The sequence below is a fragment of the Mobula hypostoma genome, chromosome 4 (genome assembly GCF_963921235.1).
Source record: "Mobula hypostoma chromosome 4, sMobHyp1.1, whole genome shotgun sequence".
NCBI classification, from domain to species: domain Eukaryota; kingdom Metazoa; phylum Chordata; class Chondrichthyes; order Myliobatiformes; family Myliobatidae; genus Mobula; species Mobula hypostoma.
Genome location: NC_086100.1, coordinates 23,557,922 through 23,574,268, shown reverse-complemented (window position 1 = coordinate 23,574,268; position 16,347 = coordinate 23,557,922). Strand labels below are relative to the sequence as shown.

At 44.7% G+C, this 16,347-nt stretch overlaps 1 protein-coding gene across 3 annotated transcripts in view; it reads right to left on the bottom strand.

Moving 5' to 3' along the window:
- Positions 1-9,950: 9,950 nt before the first annotated feature.
- plod2 (procollagen-lysine, 2-oxoglutarate 5-dioxygenase 2) overlaps positions 9,951-16,347 on the bottom strand; it is a 228,934-nt gene continuing 222,537 nt past the window's right edge. For all 3 annotated transcript variants that reach the window (XM_063045397.1, XM_063045398.1, XM_063045401.1), the window contains one exon: positions 9,951-11,082. In XM_063045397.1, the coding sequence (XP_062901467.1) occupies positions 10,927-11,082 (156 nt within the window). In that variant the 3' untranslated portion in view covers positions 9,951-10,926. The remainder of the gene's footprint in view (positions 11,083-16,347) is intronic.

Sequence of the window (16,347 nt, the reverse complement as noted above, 5' to 3'; positions counted from 1 at the left end):
TAATGCTAACTGCTGAGGTAATGGGTTTTCTGTAGCTGCGATGTTTGGGTTATAACTACAGATAACGGGGAGCTAACCAATGGACGACGTTATTCTATCTTGTCGGGTCACCCGGCCGAGGTCGTGTCGACACCGGGCCGTGAGCGCGGAGACACCCGGCCGAGGTCGAGTCGACACCGGGTCGTGAGTGCTGAGACTCCCGTCCGAGGCCGTCAAACTGACACTGGACCTATTATACAGGTATAAGGCGAGGCGGCAGCGGGCGGAGGGGGCGAGGCCCGAGGCCTGGAGCTGGCCTGCTGCTCGTCGCAACCGCCGCCACCCGCCCCCGCCGCCTGGTACGGTCGGGAGCAGCTGCAGGACCCGGCGAAGGTGGAGCAGCTAGCGGGCGAAAACAAGTGAGGGGGTGGTGTCATTTCCACACCACTAGGTGATCATCCCAACGGCGGAGCAGGCGGAAGAGGAGACATCTCCCAAAGGCTGCAAAGGTGGATGAGGATGCCCAACAATGGGTAGGGAGGCTTGCGAGCACGCCGCAAGAACTGCCGTAGACCCACAACACTCAGGGCTTGTCTACCTAGCGTGTGAAGCCTGGATTCGGCGGACTGCGCGGAAGAAACCATCACTGGTTCAACGGGCAGAAAGGCGATTCTCAGCAATGCGTCATGGAGCGCTAAGAGGGCACAGTGAGACACACAGAACACTGCTGGCCATCCACTGCATCCTGACCTATCTCCAGCCGTCTCGACTATGTCTTGCCACTGGGTCCAGATAGGCCGGGACGAGAGAGTGAGGCTGACGACCTGCGCAACTCTCCCTCACTTTAATCCAAGTCAAGCGCAAATCATGACTTCAAACCCAACGCGGAAGAAAGTGATGGTGCTCAACCTTGGCACATGGAACGTGAGAACTCTGTGAGATAACATCAAGGCAGACACACCAGAGAGAAGAACTGCACTGGTTGCAAAAGAGCTAGCTCGCTACAACGTGGACATAGCAGCTCTCAGCGAAACGCGCCTAGCAGACAAGGGCCTGCTGACAGAACGTAGTGGTGGATACATGTTCTTCTGGAGCGGTCGCAGCAGCGCTGAACGACGAGAAGCAAGCGTGGGATTTGCCATCAATTCTAACCTCGCCCGTAAACTCACCAAGCACCCAGAGAGCATCAACGGCCGCCTGATGACACTTCAGCTCCCACTTGCAAACAAGAAGAGTGCTACGCTGATTAGTGCCTACGCTCCCACCATGACCAACCCAGATGACATTAAAGACGAGTTCTATGAAGAACTCGACGCCCTCATCTCAGCAATCCCACAGTCAGAGAAGCTTATCGTTCTCGGGGACTTCAATGCCAGAGTAGGGACAGACTACCAGACCTGGGAAGGGATCATTGGAAGACACGGCACTGGCAAGTGTAACAGCAACGGCCTTCTGCTCCTCAAGACATGTGCCACACACGACCTTGTCATCACCAACACCCTGTTCTGCTTACCCACCCGTAAGAAGACGTCATGGATGCACCCACGCTCGAAGCACTGGCATCTGATTGACTACATCATCACCAGGAAGAGGGACAGGATGGATGTCAGAGTGACGAGAGCCATGTGTGGTGCCGACTGCTGGACCGACCACCACCTCATTGTGTCCAAGTTCAGGCTTCGCATTCTGCCCATGAGAAGACCCCAAGGGCGGAAGACTGCAAAGAGACTGAATGTCTCCAAGCTGAAAAGCAGCTGGGTTGCAGAAGAACTCGTCGATGACCTTGAAGGCAGACTGCCAGACACACCACAGGAAGACGGGACCAGCGTTGAGGAACAGTGGACAGCCTTCAAAGACGCTGTCTACACTACGGCCCTCGAACATCTCGGACCAGCAACCCGAAGAAACCAAGACTGGTTCGATGAGAATGATGAAGAAATACAGGTACTACTAACGGAGAAACATCAACATTACAGAGCGCATCAGAACGACCCCACGTCGCTAGCCAAGAAATATGCCTTTACCAACGCAAGAAGAAAGGTGCAGAAAAAACTTCACGAAATGCAGGACAGCTGGTTCAGCAAGACGGCCGATGAAATCCAGGGCTATGCAGACAGCCACGACATAAAGCGCTTCTATGATGCGCTTAAGGCTGTGTATAGGGACCCCAGTCCTCCGGCTCCTCACCCCTCCTCAACGCAGATGAGACGCAGCTGCTGACAGAGAAGAAGCAGATTCTGGATCGGTGGGCTGAGCACTTTAACAACGTCCTTAACCGCCCTGCCGACATCAACGACGAGGCTATTGCCCGCCTGCCTCAGGTAGAGATCAACAAGAACCTCGACACCCTCCCCACAGTAGATGAAGTCAGGAAGGCAGTGAAGCAACTCTCCTGTGGCAAAGCGCCAGGACCCGATGCAATCCCTGCTGAGGTATACAAAGCAGGAGGCTCTGTCATGATGCAAAAGCTGACTGTACTCTTCCAGTCCATGTGGAAAAAGGGACAGGTCCCGCAACAGCTGAAAGATGCCAGCATAGTCCACATCTACAAGAGGAAAGGCAACCGCCAGTCTTGCGACAACCACCGAGGCATCTCCCTCTTGTCCATTGCGGGGAAGATTCTGGCCCGCGTCCTGCTCAACCGCCTTCTCCAACATCTCGAGCAAGGTCTGCTCCCAGAAAGCCAGTGCGGCTTCCGTGCTGAACGTGGGACCGCAGACATGATTTTTGCTGCGCGCCAACTCCAGGAAAAATGCCAGGAGCAACTCAGCGACCTCTTCGTGACCTTTGTCGATCTAACCAAGGCTTTCGATACGGTCAGCAGAGAAGGCTTGTGGAAGATCATGGAGAAGTTTGGCTGCCCCAGCAAGTTCATCACAACCGTCCGGCAGTTCCACGACGGTATGATGGTGCAAGTTCTGGATGACGGCGACGAGTCGGAGGCCTTCCCAGTGACAACTGGCGTCAAACAAGGCTGCGTTCTTGCCCCGACTCTGTTCAGTATGGTATTCTCTGCCATGCTGACAGATGCCTTCCGTAACTACGAAGAAGGAATCCACGTCAGGTACAGGGCTGACGGCAGGTTGTTCAACCTTAGGCGCCTGCAGGCAGTTACAAAGGTGCGAGAGACTGTCATCAGAGACTTGTTGTTTGCTGATGACTGCGCACTCAACGCCAGCTCAGAGCAGGAGATGCAGCGTGAAATGGACCATTTCTCACAAGCCTGCGACAACTTCGGTCTCACTATCAGCACCAAAAAGACCTAAGTTATGTACCAGCCTGCCCCAGGAAAGCCATACCAGGAGCCGCGCATCACGGTGAAGGGCCAGAACCTCCAGGCAGTCGACAACTTCACCTACCTGGGCAGCATACTCTCCCGCCAGTGAACATAGACGCTGAGGTCAACAACAGGATTGCCAAAGCCAGTGCCGCCTTTGGGAGACTCCGTGACAATTTCTGGGAGCGGAGAGGACTCAGCCTTACCAGCAAGTTGAAGGTCTACTGTGCAGTGGTCCTTACCACCCTCCTTTACGCCAGCGAGACCTGGACTGTCTACAGCAGACACGCCAAACAGCTCAACCACTTTCACCTGAGCTGTCTCCGCAGACTCCTCCACATCAGGTGGCAGGACAAAGTCCCCGACACGGAAATCCTGGAACGAGCTGGGCTCTGCAGTGTCTACACCCTCCTGTTGAAAGCCCAAGCCAGGTGGGCTGGACATGTGGTCAGAATGCCAGACAGCCGATTCTCTAAGCGGCTGCTGTACGGAGAACTGTGTCAGGGCAAGCGCTCAGTGGGGCGGGGGGGGGGGGGGCGCAGAAGAAACGTTACAAAGACTGCCTCAAAGCGTCCCTCAAAGGCCTGGGTGTCGACATCAACACGTGGGAGATGCTTGCCCTCGACCGTCCAGCTTGGCGCAGCAGGATCACCACAGGAGCCCGTGCAGCTGAAGTCAGGCGCATCATCGAGGCGCAACGAAAGCCTGCTGTGCGCAAGGCCCGAGCAGCATCCACTGCCCCGACAGCACCCACCCACCTGTGTCCCACATGTGGGCGAGCCTTCAGGGCCCGGGTTGGCCTCATCAGTCACCTCCGGACCCACAGCCACCAATCTCCCATATGACTTTGAAGCCACGGTCATCTTCGACTACGAAGGACGAACAACAACATCAACAACAACATTCTATCTTGTAGGTCTGGGAACCGAGTTGGTTCGCGGGCTCTGAGGTGAGGCGAGTGAAGAGGAAGGCCGAGTGCGGGGAGCACTCGGTGATCCCGGGACGCTGATACGGGACTTGGAGGATCCTACGGTTGGCAGCGTTTCAGCAGAGGTCGTTTATGGAACGACACTGGAGGCGTGAACTCCAACGATTATTTTGTGCACGAACTGATAACTTTAATTAAGAGTGGCGCCTTTGTCTTGTATATTTTGCTTCTCTATTAACCACACCACAAAATAAGATTTATAAAGTGTAATCATTTAATGGCTTATTGTGTACTGTCTGATATTTGCATTGTGGGGCTGTACTGGGGTACATTACACAGCATCCACCCAAATTTGAATGCCCTATTTGGTGGAGCCGAAAGCTGATTCCCCTAGGACAACGTGCAGACAAGACTATTGTGCTACATATGTAATTGCATCACTATGTTGGGCCCAGGCTCAATCCTCAAAGGTGTTGACACCCAGAATTTAATACTGCTCACCATTTTCAGTTCTGATCCCTTGATGAGGACTGATGTGTGTTCCCTCTACTTTCCTTTCCTGAGGTCCACAATCAAATCCTTCATCTTACTGACACTGAGTGCGTGGTTGTTGCTGTGCACCGCTCAACCAGCTGATCTATCTCACCTCTGTATGCCACCTTTATGAGGCATTGTATTTTGAAGGTATGCTGAGGAGGCTAGTGCCCATGATGAACCAGGCAGAATTGGCAACTTTCCGCAGCTTTTTACGCAGTCAACAAACAACATTAGTAAGTATACTCAGTGGCTTTGCATTTTCCCAGCCTTCAGCTAAATTCATAATTTCTTGGAAATGAAACTGAGAACGCATTAATGCTCCAAAATTCATTGACGCTAAAATGGGGAATAGTGACATTACAGACCGCACTGCCTCCACAGAACCTGAAGATATGGTAGGAATTGGTAATGTCTTTCAAAATAAGTAAAATATCAGTAAAAGAGATGTCTCTTGCAATCATTTCTAAAGGGTAATTAAAAAAATGTACTTTAGGATAGAGGAATCTCCTGTCAGAATTGTCAGAATCAGGTGGAAGGTTGGTTAAATGAGTGGGTGTTTGATAACCACAGAACCCTGTTCCTAGCTTCTGATGTTTATAAAGGCAAGGATGGAACTAACACTGCTCAAATAAATGATATTCTCAAAGCACCAGCTGTCTCAACATTATTTTTCTGAATATATGACCAGAGTTCTTTTTATACAGGGTGTGTGACAGGGATCTAATTTCCAATTCTGAGATTGATTATAGGTCACTTGTACAATGTAGGTTGTTTCACTCATGGAATGAATAAATAAAAACAGGTGTAATGACTGCCATGAGAAATATTCTGTCTTTGTGCTGAAAAATAAGTCCTTTGAAAATAACCACAAAAAAGCAAATTAAATCTAAAACACCAAAAATCCAATTTGAAATACAAATCCTCTTTGATAGAAAATACATTACTTGTTTTTGAATAAAGGTAGAGGTTGTGTTATCTTATGAAGCCACTCTTGCTGGTTTGGTTCTATTCCTGTGGTTTCCCAACTCCTGTATGTACCTAGTCCAGGTGCAGAAGAGCATTCTCACTGATTCACCCCACCTCAGAGTCCAGTGAGATCCACCCTTAAGTGCAAATTTAAATTAAATTAAGTTCAATTAAAATTAACATGCAAATTCGTGAAGTGTTCCATATTTCTTGAGGGCAGCACAGTGGTGGCTAGTATAACACCATTACAGTGCTGGGGAGTTCAGTTTCTATGTGGATTTACTTTGTTGTTTCCGTACTCATTGTGAGTGAGGGTAACAAAAGACTGGGATGGTTGTGCTTGGAGTAATTACCAGTGTATTAAATGTAGCACATGCTGAACAGATGCAGATTTATCAGACCTCCCACTCCACCACTGAAATCACAAGGACAGCTGAATGAACAAACTTCACTTCGATCCTCTCATTTTTTTTCCAGAAAGAAGGACTCACAAGACACAAGTCTGATAAAGATTTCAGTGTCTAGCTCTTGGCAACAGTCTGCCAGTGTCCCGCACCCCCCCCCCGCCCCCACCCTCACTTTGGATAAGTGTGCATCCACACTTGCATACAGACGGTTTGATGCCCTGGCTAATCATGCACCTATCTATCTCTGCCTTAAATACGCCCATGCACCTATCTATCTCTGCCTTAAATACGGCCTGCACAGCTGCTCGTGGCAACAAATTCCATAGATTTACCACCCTCTGACTAAAGTAATTTCTCCGCATCTCAGTTCTAAAAGGACATTCAGAAGAGCTGTAGATTTATTTGTCAACGTCCATCCCAAGCACAGAGGCAGACATTATTACTGGCTGTTGGAAACCATCAACACAGTGAAAGATGCACTCAATCATTAATAAAGCTCTTTGCCATTTCGAAGCAGTGTTGCCCTGAATGATTTGTAAAACTAGCATGCTTTAAAAACCAGTAAGGCATGCTGAATTCAGGCGCAGTCACTGCAGGGACTCAAGTCAGGCATTAGTTTAGGACCCTCATAACAAGAAGAGAAGAAGAATAGCCCTTAATTTGGCAGTGGAGTTATCGAGTTATCTTTTTGACGGTTTGCGTAGCAAGCTGTTCCTGTTTTTACGAGCTAGCTCGACGCTCAATCCGACTTGGATTCGAATTTGGGAACCTTTGCTCCGGAGTCCGGCGCTGATATTATTGCGCCACCAAGCGGGACAACCCTCATAACAAATGAGTTTTAATCTGTTTTAAACCTCAGAATCTATTTGTTTTAAGGTTGTAAATGTTTGACGTGCTAACAGTTAAATACTCACAATACCATGGCTTGTCTGAAAATGTATATTCTGCATTACATTATTTTGATTTTATTTGGAAAAAGTTTATATATTTTGGAACACATGAAACACCCGACAAACTTGCTGCTGTCCAACCGCTGTTACTCACAGTCATATATATATATGATACGTTCCTGTAAGTTGAAGTAGGTTCAGTTCACACTGCTCAGCATGGGCTGCTGGACTGATGCTGGAAGTAGTTTTTGGCATGGAAGTCAAGAACAATTCCTGGTCCCAACAGACAAGAGTTGATCTCAGGAATCTCACTCTATTAAACTGTAACCTCACCAACACAGCGGTGCTTCTAGTCTGCGACTCCAAAGACAATTTACAATTGGGATTAATGGTGTTAGCCACTCAAACGTCAGTAACGTTGTCTAATGACATGACTGGCAGCACTGGCTGGCTTTCACTCACTATCGATTACAGGTTTGGTGATGAGAATTCACTGAACGTTCGGTGCGCAGATGCAGCAAGGTTGCAGCCACAGAAATAAGAAATAGATTTGATTTCCGCGGCACCAGGACCTGTGACTGCTATTTACTTTACGGCCCTCTTACTGAATTAATTTACTCAGACTCTTGTATTGACAGCAGAGTGCCCCAGAGAGTTGCTGCCTCAACTCCAGTCGCCTGGGTTTGATCTTGACCTCTTGTGCTGTCTATGTGGAGTTTGCATATTCCTCCTCTAGCCTTGGATAAGCCCTGAAGATATAGGAGCAGAATAAGGCCATTCAGCCTGTCAAGTCTGTTCTACCATTCCTTCATAGGTGATTTTTTTTATCCCTCTCAATCCAGTTCTCCTGCCTTCTCCGTGTAACTTTTAACACCCTCATTAATGAAAAACTTATCAAACTCTATTTTAAATCTATCCAGTGATTTGGTTTCCACAGCCAAACGTGGCAATGAATTCCACAGATTCATCTCCACAGGCTAGAGAGATTGCACCTCATCTCTGTTCTAAAGGGATATCCTTGTATTCTGCTGCTGAGCCCTCTGGTCCCAGACTCCCCCACTACTGGAAAAAAAAGCCTCTCCTGTGTGCCAATTTCATTACATATTTTAAAAAAGTGAGATTTGGGAGAACCAGTGATCATTAGTTAATTGCCCCCGGTATGTAAGTAATTCCTAGAATATAGCGGAGTGGGGGTGGGGTGGGGAGATGAGATTGAAGTTGATGGGACTGTTGGTAAATAAAAAAAACTAGTACATTTAGAGTAAATTGTTGCTTAGCAACACAGACAAAATGTTGGAGGAACTCAGCAGGCCGGGCAGCATCTATGGAAAGGATTAAACAGTCAAAGTTCCAGACTGAAGCTCTTTATTATGGATTAGTCCTGATGAAGTATCTCAGTCCAAAATGTCGACTGTTTACTCTTTTCCATAGATGCTGCCTGATCTGCTGTGTTCCACCAGCATTTTGTGTGTTGCTTTCAATTTCCAGCATCTGCAGATTTTCTTGTGTTTGTAAATTGTTGCTTGTTGGTCAGCAATGACTCAATAGGTGTTGTGTGACATGGAAGATGGTAAGAACTTTGTAATTGGTTTATAATAGTGATATTACAGATTCTAATTCAGTGGTTCCTAATGGTATTGGCCCATGGCATTAAAAAAAATTGGGGACTAATAGTTTATGAATACTCTGTGATATGTGCAATTAACATTGCTTAATAAAAGCTGGTGCAGTAATGGTTTATGTGTTAACAAAGCTAATTAAAGCCGCGATGCTCTGGCAATTTTTCCATGTGACAGGAAATTAACTGATTATGGATATAAAATGAGACTGAGAGGAGATTTGGTGGAGGTATACAAAATTATGAAAGGTATCGAAAGGGTAAATGCAAGCAGGCATTTTCACTGAGGTTGGGAGGGACTACAAGACGTCATGAGTTAGGGGTGAAAGGTGAAAAGTTTAAGGGGAACATGAAGCAAAACTTCTTCACTCAGAGAATGCAGTGCTGTAATTGTTATATGGTTATAGAGGGTTGTGAGTTTGTGGAATGAAATACAAGTGCAGGAGCTCCATGCAATCTCGATTTCAACATTGAAGAGAAGTTTGGATAGATACATGGGCGGTAGGGAGGGAAATGGAGGACTATGGTCCCAGTGCAGGTCAATGGGAGTAGGCAGTTTAGATGGCTTAGTAGAGACTTGATGCATTAAAAGGTCTGTTTCGTTGCTGTACTTTCTCCATGCCTCTGCATTGATGGAATGAACTTGTGTACTCTTTTATATTCGATCTCATTATGAGTCCAAAACAAGAGGAATGCGAGAACATTGCTTTACTTGAGAACAGTTTTTTGGATCAACATAGTGGATGTGAAATGTGGTCAAGAGAGGTTTTAAGGACTGTTGATGACTCTTATATTTGCTGTCATCAGCAGTCTCCACTGGCAGTAGCGTTAGGTGAAAATGTTTATTAGGGCAACTAGCTTTTTAGTTTTCTGAAACAATTTGATTGGATCAGGATCATTTCACAATAACACTGTACTTTGGAAGATTGGACCAAGGGTCTATTTCCACAATACAGAAATCCATAAAAGTGCTGTGAACTTTTTTCACCCTTGGGTTGTGCGAGACTAGAACCAGAGACTTAAGACTAGGTTAAAAGGTTTAGATTTAAGAGGAATCTGAGGGGTAATTTCTTCACTCAGTTTGGTGCATGTGGATCGAGATGTCAGCAGATGTGGTAAATAGGTGTTCAATTATAACATTTAAGAGATGCTTGGATAGGTAGCTGGATGAAAGGGGTATGGTCCTGGTGCAGATAGATTGGACTAGGTAAAAGACCAAGTCAGCACAGACCAGAAGGGCCAAACAGCCAGTTTCTCTCCTGTAGTAACGTCCACAGAAAATTACCCCTGGCCACTTGTTATTGAAAAAATCCTATTCACTGAATGACACAACCAAATCTTCGTTTACAAAACATCACTTTTATTTCAACTTAAGAACAATTGGCAGAATAAGTTAACTCTAGCCCACCTGTCCCCAGGCAGGTCACACACAGTACACTGTATCAGAGCTACTGTTGTGTAGTTTATTGTGTCAAAATAGATTCATTGTGAATAAGGTGTCTTACACCAGGTAACAGAAAATGAACTTGTCAGAGATTTCTTTTATCAATTAGGAAAGTGTTTTGTACGTATATAAGCAAAAGACAAAAACTTAAAATCTGCTTATAAAGAGCCAGCTTTTAGTTTGGTGTTGCTGAACTGGTTGTGCAAACCCTTCTTTCAAAAAATAAAGCAGGCTGCAAAATAAGAAAGTAATTTAAAGTGACTAGATTGAGTAATTAATTTTGCAGGCAGAAGGAACCGGCAGTAAATAGCTTACGGGCAAAATATTTTGTCTCTCTGTAGCTGAACAATGTCAGTTGACTTATGCAGATTTATTTAAGTTGGCCTATTCCTCTAATCGCAGTGGCAAGGGGGTTCCCTGTGGCTGCTATATTGAACACAACTGGTCCGAATGAAAACATTAGTGAAAACCCTTTTTTCCAGAGGCAAGAAACAGGTAATATAAAGGCTATTAAAATACCTTGAACAGACTAAATTTGCAGATTTGGCTTCTGTATCATCTTAACATAAGACTCTAAAACAACACTGACTCACAGGTCTCTGGGAGATGCCCTTCAGCAGTTCAACAGGAAGAGGCACTTCATAACTTTTACAATGAAGCTTTTCTGCCTAGCACCTTTTTTACTGACACTTACCTTCATACAAATAGCATTCAAGTTTAATAGAAATCTGTTTTAAAATAAAATTCATTTCTGGGTCATAACAGAAAAATTCAAACATCTGTTTTAAAATATATTTAATGAACTGGATGTCGAGAGCTTCAAGAGAAGGGCCTATAGTCACTTTCTGGGTATTCATTAGGATGCAAAGACATTGGAGTTCTATGGATCAACAAAAGACACTGCAATGTATCGTGTTCCATTTGTAGTTGGGAGCCCTTCGTGAAGATGCGTTAATCTTCCTGGATGCATGAAACTCCATCCTTTCCTGGGGGACTCCACAGCACAGTTATATCGATGGAATTTGCAGCCTCCACCCTGCGAAGAAATACAAGTTATATTTGTGAACAGCTACACTTTCACAGAGGTGTCAGTAAGTGGCCCAGGAATGGAAAAGCCTACAGAAACTGAATACAGCCCAGTCCATCAGAGGAAAAACTCCCCTCACCATTGAGTACATTTACAAGGAGCGCTGCCATAAAAAAAGCTGCATCTATCAGCAAGGAACCCTGCCATCCAGGCCATGCTCTCTTCTCGCCACTACCATAGGGAAGGAGATCCTATGCCACCAGGTTCAGGAACAGTTTTTACCTTTCAACCAGAATAAATAACTTCACTCACCTCAACAACAAACTAGTCCGCAATCTGTGGACTCACCTTCAACGACTCTACAGCTCATGATCTCAATATTTATTAATTTATCTATTTTTGTATTTGTACAGTTTGTCTTCTTGTGTACGTTGGTTGTTTCTCAGTCTTTTTGTGTGTAGTTTTTCACTGATACTATTGTATTTCTTTGATCTACTGTGAATGCTCACAGGAAAATGAACCTCGGGGTAGTATATGATGTACAGGCATATGTACTTTGACTATAGATTTAGTTTGAACTTCAAAATGTCATTTACATAAACATATAAATGTATTTCCGTCAAGATGGTGTTTCTGTACAAAGCTCCTTCAGTCGACATTTTCTTGATAGATGCTGAAACCATAGATTTCACTTCTATTATGTCTTTTACAACAGATTTTTAAATCTTCACTGAGATTCTGGAACTGTTGGAGCCCGTGATTTGCAGCTTGAAGATCATTTGGGTGTTTCAGCGCTCTGCAGTCTCTGGGAGTGTTCCGGGAGGCAGAGGCAGTGTGTGTGTGTGAACCTTGTGGCGAGAAAGCTGCAGGGTACAAGCTGATATTCAACTTGGGTTGCAAACTGAAGCTTCCAGTGTTTACCGATTGAAGTGACGAGGGAGACGGAAACTTTGAGGCGAATGTGGAAGGTGAACACTGGCTTTTGATTGCTAGGAGATCACTCCACTTCCGCAGAGGGAAAGGCCTGCCACTGTGCCCAGAGAATGTTCCCCAGGCTGTTTGTGTCTTGGATACTGACTTTGACTAGAGACTTTATTGCACAGAAACATAGAAAACCTACAGCACAATACAGGCCCTTTGGCCCACAAAGTTGTGCTGAACATGTCCCTACCTTAGAATTACTAGCCTTACCTATAGCCCTCTATTTTTCTAAGCTCCGTGTACCTATCCAAAAGTCTCTCAAAAGACCCTATCGTATCCGCAGTCTTATAGATTTTTTATATTCTATGTTTTTCACCCAATCTTTCTTTATTTGTGTGCAGGGAGGGGGAATTTGGGGTTTGATGTACCTGTTCCATCAGTTTTCAATTTTTGTGCGGGGTGGGGCGATTTGGGGGTTAATGATTGCACCGCCATTCTTTTCTTTCGTGGTTTCATGGCTATCTGGAGAAGAAGAATTTCAGAGCTGTATACATTGATAATAAATGAACCTTTGTACATCTCATGTTTAAACACTGTAACAAAAGGTGGCCACTTGTTTGATGAGGAGAATGCATTCTCTACATTTACATTTTATGGCCTTAAAAGAGTGTTTGATGCAGGAATAAACCTTTTGAAGATCAGCTTCATACCCTATATGTATGCATGCTGGAATTATAGATCTGCTATAGTTGACAGGGACTTGAGATGCTCTGAGTAGTTTGTGAAATCTCTATTGCATTAGCTCACTATCCTGCTATCCATCCTTCATGGATGATAACTAATTCCTGCAACAATTGCTGAAGGTTTACAAATGATGCTAATTACCAGAAAATTCTAACTACCATCACTGGCAGTCTACCACATTTTTATGCAAGATTCTTTCGCCATTTCCTTCCAAATGCAGTGGTTAATCATTGATTGATAGTACATTTCTGCCCATGAACAACGCTTCTAGATGAGACCTTGACCTCTGCTATTGCCTCGTTGTTTCATGCTGAAAAGGATCCCAAACAGAATCCAGATGATTTTAAGCTAATATTTTCTATCAAGGATAAAACTGGGTGAAGAGAAAAATGGATATTCAACCCATTCCAGCTGGTTTACTGCCAAGCAGGTGAATTTAAAACTATCCAACTCTCACTCTAGTTAAATGCTTTAGTGTTTAGTATTCAGCAGAGGGTCCATTAATTCAATGATTGGGCACATTAAATCAGTAGCCTAAGAATATGTTCTTTGGAAGAAATAATACCAAGTGTGATTGAGAAAATGTGTACTTCACCATTAGAAGATATCAAGAGACATCATTCCCTTCATTTCCTGAGGTCGGTATTAAGGGAAACAGTCATCCTCACGGCAAATGAATTGTGATCAAAGCAGAGGAGGTAGAAGCTAAAACAGCTGATCTTGTAGTTAGTAGTTGCTTAACAATAAAGACATGGCAAGAACAATTAAGTCAGGAAATTTGCTTTCTCTCCTTAGGAAAGAAGGTAGTCTAGTAGAAATTGTTCTAACTGCTTTGCTTTCTGACACCATATATGAAATAAAGCTACTTAACAATCTATACTTTGGCTCTTCTCGTTAAGTCAGTCTCTCTTTGTAAAGATGGGAGGTTTCAAACATAAAAATAAACTCACATCAAATGGGAATCCTTACACTACAGTCCCTGAACATAGACATTGGACTGTAGTGCACTGGATAGCATATGGTTAACAATCCTCTGCCCCAGAGGGTTGTGGTTAGATTACTGGGGTAATTAATCAGGAAGTAGATACATTTTTGAAAAGTCAGGGAACTTTGGGCTACAGGAAACTGGCATAGAATAGATGAAGACTTCAGCAGATCAGCCTTGATTATATGAAATGGGAGGACAAGCGTGGGGGGTTAATTGGCCTACTCCTGCTCCTGTTTTCTTATGTCCTATTTGAAATACCATTTACAGTGTGCTTAAAACTCCTAATAATTACAACCACTTTATCACAGGAAGCAAAATTACCACATGAAAATCCTGGGGGGTGCTGATAGTGCCATATTCCTCCCACCATGCAAATGTGCCATTGGGTTATTATAACTTATTGGGTTAATGGAGCAACAGTTCATCCCAAATAATGATGTGATGCCAGCCAATTGACAAAAATGTGGCAAAGTTTACTCATTGGCACAATTCACTGACTTGAATGCCTACTCTCAGCTGGAATCATGGATGCTGAGAGGGAAAAGCAAAAGCAAGTGACACAAAGAAATACAATCCTTGGTACGAGTGCCAAAATAAAAGTATCTTTAGATGAAATGACATGGCATTTTGGTCATGAAACATACACTATTGCAGTATGAACTAGATCGTGAGCCAGGAGATGAAACCTCCTGAACAGCTGCCAGTTCCATGGACACTCCCGGCAATGACCTGCTTGCAGATGTGCTCATTTCTGGCTCGTTAATCTGTGCACTACAACGTGGAGGTTCGAGAAAGTTGGAAGAATGAAAGGTACAAATTCTTGGGAGCTCTGATGTTGAGAGGGAGTTTGTTCTAAGTCGGGAGGTTCCCAACCTTGTTATGCCATGGACCAATACAACTAAGCAACACACACACACACACACTATGCTGGAGGAACTCAAGCAGGCCAGGCAGTATTTATGGAAAGAATAAACTGCCAACGTTTTGGGCCGAGACCCTTCATCAGAATTCTCCTGTTATACTCCCCTTTTCCAGCCCTGTATCTCTTTCATCAATCAACTTCCCAGCTCTTTACTTCACCCCTCTTCCCCAGTGTAAGGGGTTTCTTCTTTAATGTTACTGCGTATGTTAATCAAAATGGCTTCTTTGTTATGTTAAATGCTGATAAAGTCTCTAGCTAGCACTGCTTGGGTTATAACAGATAGCAGAGTAAATGAACAATGGGTGTCCATGTTACTCTTTCTTGGGGTGATACGCTGTCTCATATGGCTGGGAACCAGGGGCTTTTGGAGGGGGAGTTGGAGGAGAGACCGTGAGGACGACGGACGTGCGGGGAAAGCTCAGGCTGATCACTCTGGGTGGTCGCGAGCTGTGAGTCGACGGGGTCAGAGTGGTCCTGAAGCGGTCCCCGAGCTCCAACGTGTGCACGAAGAAATTGAACTTTGATAAGTCTGGCACCTTTTCCATTCCTTTCTTGTACTGAACTTCTATTAATCTCATAGATTTAGCAATATCTATAAAGTGTAATTGGTAAAACGTACATTGTGTGCTGGCTGATGATTGATGTTTGAAGCTGAATCAGGTGGCAGTTATACAGCAACCGATGTAACTGGGAGACAAGGTGGACGGCGGACGGGGTTTCCCCTAGATGAATACGAGCCAATCCAGCTGAGCATTACACCAGTTTCACCTGTCACCTTGTGTTTCTTCCTCCCCTCCCCCCACCGTTTAACTCTCTTCCTCATCTTTCTTTCTCGAGTCCCGCTAAAGGGTCTCGGCCCAAAACATCGACTGTTTACTCTTTTCCATAGATGCTGCCTGGCCTCCTGGAGCTCCCCCAGCATTTTGAGTGTGTTGCTTGGATTTCCAGCATCTGCAGATGCTCTCTTGTTTGTGAATCCATAAGACGCTTTAGACCAGAGGTGGAGATTCAACTTTACACTAGGGATTGGTAGCATAGACTCTACGGCCCCACTCATTTGAATGGAATCAAACTTGATTCAAAAGATAAGTGCTTTATCTATACTTTTATTGACCTCATTTTAAGTTAATTTCAAATAATTTAAATTTAGAACCATTTAAAATATATGCCAGTATATTTCAATGAATCAACGAATAAATGGCTAATGACTTTGGCAGCAATGAGCAGCCTAAAGGCTCAAGGCATTCTTGGGAGTGGAATCACAAGAGGCACTCCCTATGTCTGCGTTACATTTGCTTTGCTCTGAAGGCTGGCTGCTGAAGCCAGGCTGCAGGTTAATCAGCTGCTTGTGGCAAGTGCAGGCAAGGTCGAGACCCAGTTATTCTGATTTGCAGACAAGATTTAGATATATTATGATGATAAACAAATTCTTTAGAAATATTTGAAATGAAAATTATTTTGCATTCCAAAGGTTTGGCTGCTATTTCCTCCATTCTATTTTTGAGCTCTTCTTTGATCTGAGGCTGGGAAATCCGGGTCAAAAATGACTTGTTGGAGACGCAATATGTATTGCTCTGTGAGTTGTCAATCTAAGTGACTAGTGCGTTGGGAATTACCAGGACTGCTCTTCAATAACATTGTGGCTGAACAGCTGAATATTCTTGTTCTATTCCCAAATCCGTTGATTCCATTAGTTTCA